Raw genomic sequence first — 17,328 nt, 5'->3', positions numbered from 1 at the left:
AAGAGTCGCTCCCCGGATCGCTTGAGCGCTTCTAGAGGGGATGCGGGGGTCTTAAAGCCTGATTCGCCCTTGTTGGGTGACAGTTTCGTGACCGATGAATGTCCCGGTCCTTCCTCCGGCGTGGCGGTTTTTCCCGCCATAAACGCCCATCCCCCGCTCCTCGCCTCCGCCATCTTGGCCGGCCACGCGGCTCGGACGGCTTCTTCTTGGGCCGCCCTTGAGGTTGGAGACATTAATGCCATGAACGCCCTTAATTTGGGCGACGGCACAAAAGCGGCTAAAGTTAAGCGCCGTTCTTCCCGCGCGGCTCCTTCGCGGAGTGTCGCGCCGGACGCCATTTTGGATGCGCAGCATGTCTCTCCCCCGCTCTTGCGAGCGCCGGTTGAGGGTGCATCTAGGGCTGTAGCCCAGGCTGTGGAAGTGCACAGTCTGGGGGGTTTCTCCCCCGAGTTTGTTTTGCTGCTGCATCAGGCCTTCCTTATGCAAAACGCTGCCCCTGCTCCCTCGTCTGGTAAAGAGGTTGAGGTTTCCAGAGGTAAACGCCCTCGGGTTGATTCCCAGGCCTTGGAGGACTTTGTCTCCTCCGATGTAGATGAGGGCAGCGTATCTGAGTTCTCCCAACGGTCCTTTGCGGATTCCTTGGAGGAGACGGATCTCCGCTCGGATGGAGCGGATGACCCCTCTGCAGCGCGGCTTTTTAGCTCAGAGGATTTGCCCAACCTGTTGATACAGGCCATGGACACTTTGAAGATTTCCTCTCCGGAGGATGTCTCTCCCTCAGCCCCTGTTGGCTCTGCCATTATGCTGGGGACGAAGCGCCCGCCTAGAACCTTCCACCTGCATGATGCCATGCACACCTTAATTTCGGCTCAATGGGATGTCCCTGAAGCGAGCCTTAAAGTGGCTAGGGCTATGTCCCGCCTCTATCCTTTGACTGAAAGTGAGCGTGAGGCCTATCTGTGGCCTACCGTGGATTCTTTAATCACTGCGGTGACTAAGAAAACAGCGTTGCCGGTGGAAGGTGGCACGGCCCTAAAGGACGCCCAAGACAGAAGATTGGAGGCGGCCTTAAGGTCGTACTTTGAGGCGGCTGCTTTAAGTTTGCAGGCCTCAGTTTGCGGCTCCTATGTGGCCAGGGCGTGCCTGACTATAGTGCAGCGGGCTTCCCCCTCGGATCATTCCTTGAGGGCTGATTGGCCGGCCCTGGAATCGGGCTTAGCCTATTTGGCAGACTTGCTGTATGATGTCTTGAGGGCCTCAGCTAAAGGCATGGCTCAGACAATCTCTGCGCGGCGGTGGCTTTGGCTGAAACATTGGTCTGCTGACCACGCCTCTAAATCCCGCCTGGCTAGATTGCCTTTCAAAGGCAAGCTGCTCTTTGGGGTCGAGCTGGACAAAATCGTGACCGATCTCGGCACGTCTAAGGGCAAGAAGTTACCAGAGGTCAGGGCTCGGGCTAGTACTCGTCCCGGTACCTCCAGAGGACGGTTTCAGGAAGCCCGTCGGTACCGCCCGGGCAGGTCGGGTTCCTCTGCCCCCTCTTCCTTTAAGAGGAATTTCTCCCCCAAGCAGCATTCCTTTCGCAGAGACCGCCGTCCCGGAGGTGCTCCCTCCGGTCCTCCCCCAGGGTCTCGTACCGAATGACGGGGCCTTGGTCCACGCCCCAGTGCAGATTGGAGGACGGCTGTCCTCGTTTCTGGGCGAGTGGACCACAATAACTTCAGACGCTTGGGTGCTGGAAGTCATCAGAGACGGCTACAAGCTAGAGTTCTGCCGACCCTTAAGAGACGGGTTTGTACTCTCTCCCTGCAAGTCTCCGGTCAAAGCTGTGGCAGTGCAGCAGACTTTGGACAATCTGATCCGCCTGGGTGCGGTCGTTCCGGTGCCAGAAAGTCAGCTTGGCAAGGGGCGTTACTCCATTTACTTTGTGGTGCCAAAGAAAGGAGATTCTGTCCGGCCTATCCTCGACCTCAAAGGGGTTAATCGGGCCTTGAAAGTGCGGCACTTTCGCATGGAGACTCTCCGCTCTGTTATAGCGGCAGTGAAGGCAGGGGAGTACCTGGCATCCTTGGACATCAAGGAAGCGTACTTGCATATTCCCATCTGGCCTCCTCATCAACGCTTTCTGCGTTTTGCAGTCCTGGGCCGACACTTCCAGTTCAGAGCCCTCCCGTTCGGGTTGGCTACTGCTCCGCGGACCTTTTCCAAAGTAATGGTGGTCATCGCGGCCTTCCTGCGAAAGGAAGGAGTACAAGTCCATCCTTATCTGGACGACTGGTTGATCCGAGCCCCCTCTTATGCAGAGTGCGGCAAAGCTGTGGACCGGGTAGTTGCTCTTTTGAGCTCCCTGGGATGGATCATCAACTGGGAGAAAAGCCAGCTGCGCCCGACTCAGTCCCTGGAGTATCTGGGAGTTCGATTCGACACCCAAGTGGGCAGAGTGTTCCTGCCAGACAATCGGATTGTCAAGCTTCAGGCTCAGGTGGACCAGTTCCTAGTAGCCTCTCCTCTTCGGGCTTGGGACTATGTGCAGCTGTTGGGCTCTATGACGGCCACGATGGAAGTAGTGCCCTGGGCCAGGGCTCATATGAGACCACTACAACAATCTCTGCTGCAGCGCTGGACTCCGATGTCGGAGGATTATGCTGTGCGCCTTCCCTTGGACCCAGCAGTGCGCAAGGCGCTGAGCTGGTGGATGCAGACAGACAAGTTGTCTGCGGGAATGCCTCTGGTGACCCCGGAGTGGATTGTCGTCACGACGGACGCCTCTTTGTCGGGCTGGGGAGCCCACTGCTTGGGAAGGACAGCGCAGGGGCTTTGGTCTCCTGCAGAGGCAAAGTGGTCTATCAACCTCCTGGAACTCAGAGCCATTCGGTTGGCGCTTTTGGAGTTCATCCCGGTACTGGTGTTGAAGCCGGTACGGGTCCTGTCGGACAATGCCACGGCTGTGGCCTATGTCAACCGCCAGGGAGGTACCAAGAGCGCCCCTCTAGCCAAGGAGGCTATGAATCTATGCCAGTGGGCAGAAGCGAACCTGGAGCAGCTGTCAGCGGCCCACATTGCCGGAGTCATGAATGTCAAGGCGGACTTTCTCAGTCGCCATACCTTGGAGCCCGGAGAGTGGCAGCTATCTGCTCAGGCGTTCTTGGACATCACGAAGCGCTGGGGCCAGCCGAGCCTAGATCTGATGGCGTCATCGGCCAATTGCCAAGTGCCGCGCTTTTTCAGCAGAGGACGGGACCCTCGATCCCTGGGAGTAGATGCTCTTCTCCAACAGTGGCCGACAGAAGAGCTTCTCTATGTGTTCCCGCCCTGGCCCATGTTGGGCAGGGTGCTAGACCGGGTGGCAAAGCATCCCGGCAGGGTAATCCTGGTGGGTCAGGATTGGCCCAGACGTCCCTGGTATGCGGACTTGATCAGGCTCTCAGTCGACGATCCTCTGCGTCTGCCAGTGGAGCAGGGCCTGTTACATCAGGGTCCCGTGGTGATGGAGGATCCCTCCCCCTTTGGTCTTACGGCCTGGCTATTGAGCGGCAGCGTCTGAGAAAGAAGGGCTTCTCAGACAAGGTCATCGCCACTATGCTGAGAGCGAGGAAGCGCTCTACTTCTACTGCTTACGCCAGGGTTTGGCGTATATTTGCAGCGTGGTGTGAAGCAGGCTCACTTTCTCCCTTCACTGCTCCAATTTCTTCAGTGTTGGCGTTCCTGCAAGAAGGTCTGGAGAAAGGCCTGTCGCTCAGTTCCGTTAAAGTCCAGGTAGCGGCTCTGGCTTGCTTCAGGGGCCGCCTGAAGGGTGCTTCCCTGGCTTCGCAGCCAGATGTGGTGCGCTTTCTCAAGGGAGTTAATCACCTGCGCCCTCCTCTGCACTCAGTGGTGCCTGCGTGGAATCTCAACCTGGTGCTAAGAGCATTGCAGAAGCCGCCTTTTGAACCCTTGTCGAGGGCATCTCTGAAAGACCTGACGTTGAAAGCAGTCTTTTTGGTGGCTATCACTTCAGCCAGAAGAGTTTCCGAGCTCCAGGCGCTCTCATGTCGAGAGCCCTTTCTGCAGTTCACTGAGGCAGGAGTGACTATTCGCACAGTGCCTTCCTTCCTGCCCAAGATTGTTTCTCGCTTCCATGTGAATCAGCAGCTCTGTCTCCCTTCCTTTCATAGGGAGGACTACCCAGAGGAGTACTCTGCTCTTAAATATCTGGATGTGAGACGAGTCATCATCAGATACTTGGAAGTGACCAATGAGTTCCGGAAATCGGATCATCTGTTTGTCCTGTTTGCAGGTCCTCGTAAGGGTCTGCAGGCTGCTAAGCCTACAGTGGCAAGATGGGTCAAGGAAGCCATTGCAGCGGCTTATGTGGCCGCGGGGAAGGTGCCGCCTATCCAGCTGAAGGCTCACTCCACTAGAGCTCAGGCGGCCTCGATGGCAGAGGCCGGGTCCGTCTCCTTGGAAGAGATATGCAAGGCGGCAACTTGGGCTTCGGCTCATACATTCTCCAAGCATTACCGCTTGACTGTGGCTGCACGGGCGGAGGCCCGGTTTGGAGCTTCAGTGTTGAGGTCAGGGATTTCAATGTCCCGCCCTGGGTGAGTACTGCTTCGGTACATCCCACCAGTCTATGGATTGATCAGCTTGATGATATGGAAGGTAAAATTATGTATCATACCTGATAATTTTCTTTCCATTAATCATAGCTGATCAATCCATAGCCCCTCCCAGATATCTGTACTGTTTTTATTCTGGTTGCATTTCAGGTTCAAGTTTAGTCTTCAGTTACTTCAGAAAGACTTCGTGTTCAAGTTTTTTCACTTGGATTCTTCAAGAGTTGAGACGAGTTTGTGTTACAGTGAGCTGCTGCATTCCTCTCCCCTCCGTTTTACGGGGCTGGATTGAGATTTAAATTCTGCCGGCACTCCCTCCCGCTTCGTGCGGCTGTAGGGCAGCTTTGTACCTCTCCCGCTTCGGCGGTGTTAGGGTCAGTCAGCTCCTCCCGCGGTTGCGGTTGCAGGATAAGCCAGATCCCCCCGCATCGGCGGGTGTGGTGTCCCTCCCCCGCTCCGCGGGGATGAGCTGGACGGATTCCCCTCCCCCACTTGTGTGGGGATGAGCTGGGTTAATTCCCCTCCCCCGTTTCGGCGGTGGTGAGCTGGGCAGAGTGTCCCTTCGTGGGTGTAATTCTCTAAGTGCTGAGTCCTGCGGATGGAGCTTTGATATCGACATACTGAGGAGTTTCCGGCAGCACATGACCACATATAGGGAGGCAAAAGTTTGCTCTCTATCTCCACCTGCTGGTAGATGGACACAACCCAGTCTATGGATTGATCAGCTATGATTAATGGAAAGAAAATTATCAGGTATGATACATAATTTTACCTTGTATGTGGAACGTTGCAGAGGATAAGGATTTCCTGGGGCATACAATCAGCTGAGGCACTATGTTTGATCCTTGGACTTGCCTGCTTTGTCTTCTTCTCTAGGCTGTTGTTTTCAGATGTTTTTTTGATAAGTTTCGAGAAGGGGGGATTGTCATGTCTGCCTTATATAAAGCATTGCAGGCTATTTTACTACCTCAGAACTATGGGGATCTTAGTGCTAAATGGTGTCGAGTTTTGGGGAGGCCGGGTACCTTTATGGATCCGTATATTCTTAAGCGTATTCCAGAGATCTCGGTAAGTACGGAAGTAAAGGAGTATCAGTTTCGTACTTTGCATAGGGCGTATCTTACGCAGGAACAACTCTTTAAGATGGGTGCAAGACTCTCCAGTATGCCAGAAGTGTAGACAAGGTCAAAACTCTTTTTTTCCATGCATTTTGGGGTTGTCCAGAGATAAGGAGGTTCTGGAGTGATGTCTCTAGTTATCTTACTAAGTTGTTGGGACGAGCAGTACCCTACTCTCCTACAGGGTTTCTGTTGGATAAATATGATGTTTTCCGCATTCAAAATCGTTCACAGGCTTTGTTTATCCGTAGGGCAAGAATTATAGGTAAGAGAATTATTCGGGGGATGTGGGTGGGTGAGGAGGCTCCTTCCTTTTGGGCTTGGAAGAATTGTATGCATGCATTGATGCTTCTGGAGCGTCATTATGCCAGGTACTCCCCCAAACGCTTGAAGGTGTGGGATGTGTACATTCAATTCCTGCCAGATAGGGCCAGGAGCTTGATTCTTAATTCAAATTGACTATGTATGTCTTGGTGGGTGGTGCGAGGAGACTCCTTTCAGAATGGATTTGATGTTTTTAAGGACTTGGGTTGTAAGCAGTGAAGTATGGCTTGGCAGCGCACACACCTTCTATAAATATATATTTTTTTGTGTATAAAACAAGATCTGCTTTATCATTAGTGTAAGAAGGGGAGGTGGGTTGTAGGGTTAGGTAGGGTGTGGGGGGGGGAAATGTGTTAAAACGTTTTTGATGACAAGCTTAGTACTCCGCGTTTATTTAGATTATGTTGTCTCTGACTCGTATATTGAATTTGTTGATTCTCTTTTATGTTGTGTCATCAATAAAATTGTAACCCCCCCACAAAAAAAAAAAAACCAATTCCTTTAAAGGTATCCAGAACCAAAAATAATCCATGTTTCCATAAAGGCAGTATTACCTGGCTTAGCCTTAGAACTGGCTTTTTATTCTTTTGGGTAGGCCCTTCAGTCAGTCAAACCCTAAACGGCTTTTGCCCTAGGTTCATTTACATATAATTGGCTTTACAGGTCCACACAAAAACAACTTTCTTTCTCACTGATACGGCCTCAGGCCAAGAGGCACTAAAGACTTGTTAAAGCCCTTTCCTTACCGATCCCCTTAGCGAATCGGTAAGGAATGGGCATGCATCAAGGAATAGGAATGCAAATGAGCTGCTCGTTGTAGCTCACTTGCATTCTCTATTCCATCGTTAAACAGTCGGCCGGTCATGCATGCGCAGAGCAGCCAAGCGTTATGCTGGCTGCTATGCGCATGCCAAGGAAAAAAAAAATAGAGCGTCCTTTATGGATGCCCTTCACTATATCTAAAAAAAAGAAAAAAAAAGAGCTGTGCCTATGGACACTTTTTATGGACGTCCTTTATGAATGTCCTTCGTCCCCCTCCCCCGAGATCGCCGCCGCTCCCCCCTCCACCCGCCCCCCTCCGTCTGCCACCGGGCTGGGCCAGGCCCTCACAGCGCCTCTCACCTCCGTGTGAAGGCACTGCAGCAAGCAACAGCTGATCGCTTCGGACTTCCCTCCTTTCCTCCCTGGCCCGCCCTCATCTGATGTAAGTTACTTACGTCAGACGAGGGCTGGCCAGGGAGTAAAGGAAGGAAGTCCGAAGAGAGGTGATCAGCTGTTGCCTGCTGCAGCGCCTTCACACAGAGGTCAGAAGCGCTGTGAGGGTCCGGCCCGGTGGCAGACGGAGGGGGGCGGGTGGAGGGGGGGAGCAGCAGCGGTGACGACCTCAGGGGTGGGGGCAGGGCCTCGGGGGTGGCCAGGACTGGCGGGGAGGCCAGGACTGCAGGAAGCTGTCATTTCAATGCAGGGGGGAGCAGCGGCGATCACGGGGAAGGGGGGCGAAGGACATCCATAAAGGACGTCCATAGGCGCCCAGCTCTTTTTTTTTTTTTTAAGATATAGTGAAGGACATCCATAAAGGTCGTCCATAGGCACAGCTCGTCTTTTTTTTTTTTTTTAGATATAGTGAAGGACGTCCATAGGCACAGCTCGTCTTTTTTTTAATTTTTTTTTTTTTTATATATATAGTGAAGCCCCAACGACAGGTACAGACCTCTCGTTAGATTTTCCAGCGTTAAGGCAATCGGAAAAGGTTGGTGCATCTCATTATAATAGGGTTTCTACACAATTTGCTCATCTGCATTCCATTTTCGTTAGCTGCTACCATCTTCGGAAAAAGGCTTGGAGAAGCCTTTACTGCATGCCAGGGTTTACTACTTGCTCGTTAATGGCTCGTTAAGTTTAGTGCATCTGGCCCTCAGTCCAGTTGGGCCAGCAGCTCACCTCTCTCTCCCACAACTGTGTGTTTCACAATAGGCTGTGAAAAGGAATTAAGCGCTTACCACACTACTGGATTTATTCCATATCAATGTCCATTTCATTATCTTGCCTCTGTTCTCCTTCCTTGATTTATTCCATGCTTTATTCTGCAGTGGGATTCTCTGGGTTCCCGAGCTCCTTTTCCTTTTTTCTTCTGTCTTAACAGCATCTTCTACTCTTGAGGGCGTTCTGCGCTACTGTGCATTGCAGAATTTGTGCAGAATTCCCCACCTCTGCAGACTGCACAGAATTCTGTCTTTCCCAAGCATCTGCTCCTCGCTGCATCACAACAGCAGACTGCACAGAATTCTGTCTTTCCCAAGCAGAATTCTGTGCAGTCTGCTGTTGTGATGCAGCGAGGCGCAAATGCTCAGTTTCCATCTGCCTCACTCTCTGCCTGTCTGTACTCACACTGCTCCATTGCAGCAAACGGAGGAGCTGCACATCGGCCTGCTTCCAACTTATCTGCTGCCTTGGTCCTCAGCAGTTCCTTTAAGCTGCATGGCTGTACGAAGGTCCATGCGGCTTAAAGAAACATTCGGGCCCCAGGATGGCAGAGGAGGAAGCAACCTCATGTGGGGCTCTGCAGTTCCTCTCTCTTGCCACACTGTAGTGGTGCATGTGTAGATAGGTAGAGAAAAGGAGGGATCGAGGGGGGTGTCTGCAAAAAAGGTGGATGGAGTGTTGGGGGGCTGCTGATTAAAAAAGAAAAAAAGGTGGGTGTGTGTGCCATGGGAAGGGGGTGGATGGGTGCAGGAAGATGCATGGGGTTGTATAGGTCATGGTGGGGCAGAAGCAAGGAGGATGGAGTGGTGTGTACCATGGGGATGGCTGGAGAAAGGTGGATGGAGTGGTGTGTACCACTTACTCTGTAATGGCTAGAACTTTAGCAGATGGGCTGGCATACAGTGGGATGATTTGAATGCACACCTTTGGGTTCACTGATGTTCTGCTCCCATCCATCTTCTGCTCCCTGTCTCTCCCCCACACCCCTCACACCCCCTAGTCCCACCTATTTTCTGCTCCTTCATCTCTCTTTCTTACTCCCCCTGCACCTGTGGTCTAATTTTTTGTTTACTCTTTGCCGCCCGGGCCCACCCCTGTTTCTGTTGTTCTCCTACCAGCCCCCATGCCGCCGCCACTTCCACCACCACAGCACCTGGAGTCTTCCAGTTCTTTCTCTACTTCCAGCCCCATGGCACGTATCCCCCCCCCCCCCCCAGTCTTCTAATCCCCCGAGCCGCTGGCAGCTTCATCAAGAAAGTATGCATGGTGCTTTAGACCTCCCTGGAAGCCCTTCTCTCTCCTATAGCTTCCTGCCTATGCGGGAACAGGAAGTTTAAAGAAAAAGAAAAACTTCTGGGAGCAGGTCTAAAGCAGCGTGCGTACTGCTTTCTGACTGAGGCTGCCGGTGGCTTGGGGGATTTGAGGACTCAGAGAGGGCAGTGATACCAGGTGCTGCAGGGCTGGAAGGAGAGAAAAAACTTGAAGACTCCAGTGCTGTGGTGGCGGCGGAAGTAGAAAAAGAGAGCTGCAGCTGCACCACTCGGGGGGATGCCAGGCATAAAAATGGGGTGGCAGCTTGTTTGGGGGGGGGGGGCATTGCCCCCCCACCCCCAACTACACCCATGCCCAAAACAAAAGTCAAATTGCATTGGGAGAAAGAAGTGAGGGAAAAACAGAATAAGAAGATGAGAGAAGCCCATTAACTCACGAATATGTTTTCAAGAATATACTTGAAAAAATAACACACACACCTTAAATTTACACATCAAGACAATCATGGCAGTAGTGAATCTTATATCATTTACACCACAAATGATTATTTTCAGTTGTGATTTGATTTTAATTTTTTTAGGTAGATAATGAGACCAGTCCATTGCCTGCTGGAGGAACAATTCTGCAAGAAATTGAAGGACAGGATGAAGAGGTAGCAGCTTTTTGTCAGCAAGTTACAAAGTAAGATTATATTTAACATGAGTTAATTGGCTGAATATGATTTAATAAAATGAACAGAACATATAAGATGGTACATTGTTTTGTAGAAAAAGAATGGCTAAATATAGAAACAGAAAATGAGAGCATATAAAGGCCGTAAGCTTGATTCCTCTCCCTTGTAGAACTGCTGTGCATGTCTCATTGCCTTCTTGATTTCAGGTATAGTCCTTATGTTAACCACATCTGCTAGGAGGTCTACACATCCTTTACCCTTTCTGTTAAGGAATATTTCTATAATTACTCTTGAGTCTGTCCCCTTTTACCTTCACCCTATGCCACCATGTTCCAGAGCTTCCTTTCAATTTTACTTAACAGTAGGGCAGTTTTCACTTTTCTGTAATAGGAATTTTCGTTTATAATTCTTCTCAGCCAGTTGACACTTGTATTAGTTCAGAAACTAATAGTGGCACATTAAGTGGGCACTGAGTTTTGTGACAGAAAAATTATTTAATCCAGATTTACATTTATGGGGTTTGACTGGATTATGAGCAAGAGATTGTGTTATATGAGTGGAAGTAGTTATTTTGAGATGGTAACAAGAATGTTGCTCACCTTGAGCAGTGCAAAAGCCTGTTTATAAAACTGAGAGGTTGAAGTTGATTGCTAAGCCTGTGTTTGTGTCTGAGTGAACTAGGGTTCAAGTGAAAGAATAGGAATGCTGAAAGGGAAGTAAAAGAATTACTTTTATTTTATTGTTAGTTAAACGTCCACAGTTACCCTTTACCCCATATTTAGGGAACCAACTTGCACACAAAAGTGAGGGAGGTAGGGTATTTCTCCTTTTTAGTTTGCAGTAAAGACAGGTGACAGGCTACAGGAGTACTACGCCCGAAGACATCGTCATGGGCCTAGAAGCGTAGTCAGGTTGAGGGTGTAGGGGGAGCGAGAATGGACTGCCGCTGGTACCAATGCGTATTGTAAACGTGACAGATCACGTCAAAAATAGGTGCTGTTGCTGTCCGAAGTCCATTTGGGTGAGCGGCCGCTCCCCTATTGACCCACCTAGCTACACCTCTGCACAGCCCCCCACGCAAGCAAGGCCAAATTCCTTCTCATGACAGATCGAGATAAGTGGCTACTGCACTTCACCTGCACCTATATGCCTAAGAAGGGCTGTGTTCAGTACTCGGGAGGAAATTCTTACACTTACCTGGGAAAGGGAGGTTTGGAGTATTCTGGGTGGAAAACCTGCAAAATAAAATATCACAAAGGATCAGTCTTTTAAAAAAAAAAAAAGGGAAAAAAGAAAAGGTTAACAAAATAGTAAAAGAGGTTAAAATAAGGGAAAGGGCAATTTTAGAAAAACATCTGATTTGAACTCCCTTGGTTGTGTCTGAATTGGGTCGTTTAATTGTTGGGAGCAAATTCTGGTTTGCACATTTCAAGGGAAAAGAATAGTAGAAGCTGTTAAATAAATTTGCTTACATTAATATTGGTATGCAATTAAGTACATCGAAAACTTTGCGCTTGTAAATATGAATGCATTACAACTCCTTGCACTTTTACATGATTTTTAATGCTACTACGTATTTTTTAAACAGAATTTTAAGGTGAGGGGGGAAAGGGAAAGAAGGGGGGGTTAAAAATTTTTGATGAGAGTTTGTTGACTGATTAAGCACGAAATACAACTGTATCGATGCATATTCTTATATTGTATTGTTTTCCATGTTCTGTTTACTTCAGTTTACTTCATCAATAAAAATGTTGAAAGATAAACAGAATTTTAAAAGTTAATATATTTGTTTTTAACTATTTTAACATTTTTAGAATATTTATTGAAATAGTTCTGGTGCAGTAAATTGTGAAACTAGCTTAGTGTTTACTGACTACTGATTTAATACTGTAAAAGGTTCAGGAAGTGTTCAACGCACTTAACACTCAATACTTTTCTTTGTGGCACCCTTAAGTGGTTGTTTAATAGGGAAACCCAACACTGTGACTAGAAAATAATTTTAGCTGTAGTAACATCTTTCAACCACCAGGGGCGCTACACTAGGCTTTTCTTTTTATCCCGCAGGTTTATGTGGCTGCCGACCTTTTCAACAAGAGACAATCATATTGTTGCTTCCTCACACCTCCCTCGCCTAAACAGACTTTACTCTGCTGAGCAATAGATGAAAACTTCAGCCTTCTGTGATAGATTTCATGACATTTTACCAACAAATTGTTGTACCATCCCTAGTATTGTTACTTTTTTTAGTGGATCTATTTCTAACATCTCATATCCTAATATCGTGTCTCCCCTTTTGCCATTTACTTTGGAAGGAAAAAGCTGGTGAGAACTGGAAAATCAACAGACTAGTAGTGAACCTTTTTATTTAAGGCCATACTAGGTCTTCTCTAGTTTGTGGCTTATTTATTGCTGTCTGTAATCTCTGTTGGCACTTTTGTTGGAGGTTTTTTTTTTTTTAGTGTGCCCATTTATGGAGTGTCCTGATTTCTCTCCACTGCCTTTTCTAAGGCAACAGGCAAGGGAGGCTGTGGGTCTGGATAAGGGTCACAAAGTACTTTATTTGACCATAACGGTCTTTGCAGTTAGTAAAGTTCAGTGTCTGTACCGCTTATAAATTCCCAGTATAGAAAAAAAATACAATTTATCACAGCACCTCCTTTTTTTTCTGTGGAAATTAAGGATTTTCTCCTGTGGTATGAAATACGAGAAAATCTCAAGTCAATAATATGGATATATGCATCTTGCTGGTTTCTTGTACATTTCAGTTGGTGACAAGAATGATTTTCTCTCCCATGTTCTGTAGTTTTATGGAGGTTAAGAAAAGTCACTGAACTGTTGTAAATGGCTTTCATTCTATAAACTGAACTTCAATTTCCAGCTTCAGGGAAAATTTTTATCACTTTCTGACCTAGGATTTCCCTGTTCTTGTGAAGCAGTGAGTCAGACTTGCTCTTTGTCCCTGCTTCCTTTCTTCTGTTACTAGTCTTTATACACCCTGACCTTCCAGTAAGGAAAAATGTTTTATTCTTAATGTTATCACTTGGTATATATTAGAACCATCACATTCTGACTAACTGGCATCTTTAATTCTTGAGCTTTAGTGTTGGATAAAAACAGCAGTTCATCCTAACCCCCAAAATGTAAAGTGTGTTAATCTGTTCTGTTGCTGGTATAAATACGTTCTCCGAGGACAAGCAGGCTTAATTATACTCACAAATGGGTGGACGAGCCGTGTCGGCCCAGGAACCGGCATAATATATAGCAAAAAAGTTGCCAGAGCTTTCTGCTGTGCCACTGCCTTCTTGCCCAACGCGCGACTGCGCTCCTCAGTTCTTTTTTCTCCATGTGAGGAGCAGGGGTTCGTTATGCAGCTCCTTGTTTCGCCCGGGAAAGAGCCTTTTTTTTTTTTTTAGAGCCGTACGGCTGTTTTTCACCTCTTTTCCTTTAGTTATTTTATTTCTTTTATAAAAAAAAACAAACAAACAAAAAACCCTTATCTTCTTTAGTTTTTGACCTCGTCTAAGTTTTCTTTTTTTTCGGTGCGGGTCGCATTTAGGCTTGCTTGGTCGGGATTTTTCCCCATTTTTGTGCCTTTAGTTTTTTTATTAGGCACAATTGAGCCTTTTGATTTAGTTGAAGCCATCTTCCCTTCCATGTCATCGAAGGCTCCCAGTGGCTTCAAGCATTGTACTCATTGCAACCGGACCATCTCGGGTACTGATACACATTCTTGGTGTATTCAGTGCCTTGGGCCCGACTATAGCCCGGCAAATTGTATCCTTTGTCTTTGTATGAAGAAAAGGACACAAATTTCCCAAGAGGCACAAATAGAGAAACTTTTTGGAGCTCAGTCTGGTCCTTCGGAGTCGGCATCGAGGGAAGCCTCAGGAGTTGAGGTGGGGATGGCTGCTGTTGCGAGACCCAGAGATACTGGTGTCAGCATTCATTGTCCAGTTATGGTCCCGGGTCCAGTCCGTAGAGGCATTGGGTTCCCAACAATACACAATCCACATGGGTTTGGATATATATAGAAAGTATATTGTATTTACATATGTAGGCTCACAGCACTTAGTACAGATAAATATTGCAATGCTGTATCTGTGTGTGTGTTTAGATGGGAATCAGTGAGAGAAAAGTAAAGATGGGGGTGTGCAGAGAGAGAGAGAGAGAGAGAGAGCCTTGGGGTAGGGCTGAAGGAGAAAGGGGGGAGCAGAGCCAGGTGCTCTGGGGCTAAAGATGGGGGTGTGCAGAGGAAGAAAGAGACAACAGAACCATGTGCTCTGACTTATATACCTAACAAGAACAGAGAGGGATCAAATAACTTCTTTCCTTCCCAGCCTTTATCAGCTATTTCCTTTGCAAACTCCAGTTTAATTTCCTGATGTAAGGAAGGTGCGTACTTCCACAGGTTTTAATCTTTGAAGTCCCTAGTTTTGGAGCCTGTCTGGCTTTCATTGTTCTCAGAACCCTGGTTCCAGATGCCCAGAGAGGACAAAGGTATATTAAGTAGGGGTACTTGAGAAACAAAGGGCTAGCAGGCAGCTGGGCTACATTTGGTCCATCTGCTATCCTCAGGGCTTCCTGAGGGAGTGGGGGTTATCAGAAGCTGGTTTCATATTAATCTAAGTATGTCCAGCAATCCTGACAACTGGGAGCAGTGAGGCATCGAGTGAGTCTCCATCTGCCTCGAGACCTCCTGCTGTCCAGGTCCCCCGGGACCAACCTTCGTCAGACTTGACCCTGAGGCGACATGAGGATTCCACGTTGTCCTCGTCGGCACCAAGGAGTCTCAGGGAGGCACATCGGGCAAAGGCCAAGAAGCACCGACACCATTCTCCTTCGACACATGGTTCCGGGAGCTCGGGACGTTGAGGGATCTGGTAGCCGAGAAGTGTCTGTGCCAGGAGGAGTGCTCCCCCTCCATTCAAGAGGTGCTGATGTGCGAGTGTCTCCCAGCAGCCGAGATCCAGCTCCTGCACCCTAGAGGGTTAGGCAACCTGAGCCCACACTGGCCCCCCAAGCCTTTGCCTGTGGCGGCTCTTGACGAGCGACTCCGGCTTCCAGAGCTCTGGGAGGGTTTGATGCAATGATTTGCATCGGCATCGGGGGTGCCTGCTCTTACTGTGCCTCCCGCTGCGGGCCAGATCTGGGACTTTCCCGGAGAGAGGTGCTGTCTGATACCAAGAAGGAGAGCTCGTAGGAGTCAGAGGAGGATCCCAGGTACTTTCCTCTGATGAGTCCTTTGGGATCCCTTCTGAACCTTTCCCTCCACCTGAGAGAAAGTTGTCTCCACCTGAGAGTCTCTCTTTCACCTCTTTTGTGCAGGAAATGGCTGAGGCCATACCCTTCCTAGTAGGTGGAGGATGAGCCCAGGGCTAAGATGTTCAAGGTCCTGGACTACACCTCTCCACCTAAGGAGGCAGTGACGGCTCCTCTGCATGAGGTACCCGAGGCAGTCCTGGTGCGCAAGTGGGCGTCCTCTCTGTCCCTGTGGTCCCCAAGAAAATAGATACCCAGTATTGGATCCACGGGGAACCTGGGTTGGCGAGGCCTCAGTTACCCCACAACTTCATGTTGGTGGATGCCACTCTCAAGAGAGCCAAGAGTACTAGGGACTATGCTTCGCCTCCCCCAGGCAGAGAAGCTAGAACCTTGGACTCTTTGGGGAGAAAAATGTATCAGGCCACTATGCTCATCACCATATTCAATCGTACCAGCTCTTTACAAGTGTCTGCTTGCGGAACTTGGTGAGGCAGCTGTCTGGCTTGGTCGATGCACTCCCTCCACAGCAGGTCAAGCCTTTTCGCCAGCTGGTCAAGCAGCTGAAGGCGTGTCGCAAGTTGTTTGCCAGGGGCACTTACGACACTTTTGACGTGGCATCCAGAATCTCTGCCCAAGGTATTGCGATGCACAGACTCTCATGGCTGTGTGTGTCTGACCTGGACCATTTGGTGCAGCAGAGAATGACAGATGCCCCTTGCTGGGGGGGGGGGGGGGGGGGAATAATCTTTTTTGGAGAGAAGGTTGAGGAGTATACTGATTTTATGTCTTCTCTCTCCCACTGGGTGCTTTCTGCGACCACTTTCTCATCTAGGAGGTATTTTGGTGGGTCCCGGAGTGCTTCTTACGCCTTTACTAGGCGTAGGTATGCTCTGCCGGCTCACCAGCCTGTTCAGGCTACACCCCAGCATGCTCGGTCTTGTCAACAGCGTGCATCTAAGGCCCCTGCTTCTCCCCAGCGAAAGCAAGGGATGGGCTTTTGACTGGCTCCAGCAGAGCGTAGCCACCATAAAAGTGTTTGTGCCGGATGACTTACAGGTTTTGGGAGGTGGGGGAGGGTTTACAATTTTTTTTACCAAAGGTGGCCTCTCATAACCTCCGACCGGTGGGTTCTTCAAATAGTCCGGCTAGTATACACCCTCAATTTGATATCCAAATTGCCCACTGAAAGCTCATTCATTGAGCTCTCAGCACAAGCAGGTACTTGCAGAGGAACTCTCCGCCCTTCTAAAGGCCTATGCTGTCGAACCCATTCCACCAGGGGAAGAATGGCAGGGATTCTATTCCAGGTACTTTCTTGTGCAGAAGAAGATAGAGGGGATGCTTCCCATCCTAGACCTAAGGGCCCTGAACAAATTCCTTCTCCAAGATAAGTTCAGGATGGTTTTCCTGGGCACCCTTCTTCCCATGATTTAGTAAAACTATTGGCTATGCTCTCTGGACTTAAAGGATGCATACATCCACATCCCGATATTTCCAGCTCACAGGAAGTATCTTCGATTTCGGCTGGGAACACATCATTTTCAGTACTGTGTACTGTCCGTTGGCCTTGCGTCAGCTCCCAGGGTATTTACCAAATGTCTAACGGTAGTTCCTTATCTCGATGATTGGCTGGTAAAGAGCACCTCTGAGGACGGTGCTCGGGAGTCCATGCGGAAGACTATTTAGGTGCTTGTGCTACTAGGGTTTGTAATAAACTACCCTGTCCCATCTCCATCCTGTCCAACAATTGAAATTCATAGGAGCCCTGCTCGACACACGGTCTGTTTGAGCCTGTCTTCTGGGGATGCGTGTGGACAATCTTCTGTCCCTCGCGCCCAAGGTTTGGATATCACAGCACAGCTCAGCAGATGTTGAGGTTGTTGGGCCACATGGCTTCCACAGTGTACGTTACACCCATGGCACGTCTTCACATGAGATCTGCTCAATGGACCCTTGCTTCTCAGTGGTATCAAGCCACGGGGAGCCTGGAAGATGTCATCCAAGTGTGCTCCGAGCTTATACGCTCTCTTCAGTGGTGGAAAATTCGGTCCAATCTGACCTTGGGACTTCCATTTCAAATTCCTCAGCCACAAAAAGTGCT

The 17,328-nt window shown here is 49.1% G+C and overlaps 1 protein-coding gene across 1 annotated transcript in view; it reads left to right on the top strand.

The window, feature by feature from the left end:
• PIK3C2A (phosphatidylinositol-4-phosphate 3-kinase catalytic subunit type 2 alpha) overlaps positions 1 to 17,328 on the top strand; it is a 564,057-nt gene that overhangs the window by 90,524 nt on the left and 456,205 nt on the right. Inside the window, 1 exon segment of the mRNA XM_030201063.1 lies at positions 9,873 to 9,973. Within this exon segment, the coding sequence (XP_030056923.1) occupies positions 9,873 to 9,973 (101 nt within the window).

The sequence above is a fragment of the Microcaecilia unicolor genome, chromosome 4, assembly GCF_901765095.1.
Source record: "Microcaecilia unicolor chromosome 4, aMicUni1.1, whole genome shotgun sequence".
NCBI lineage: Eukaryota > Metazoa > Chordata > Amphibia > Gymnophiona > Siphonopidae > Microcaecilia > Microcaecilia unicolor.
Note: the sequence above shows the minus strand (reverse complement) of the source record. Positions and strands in the feature narration are given on the sequence as shown.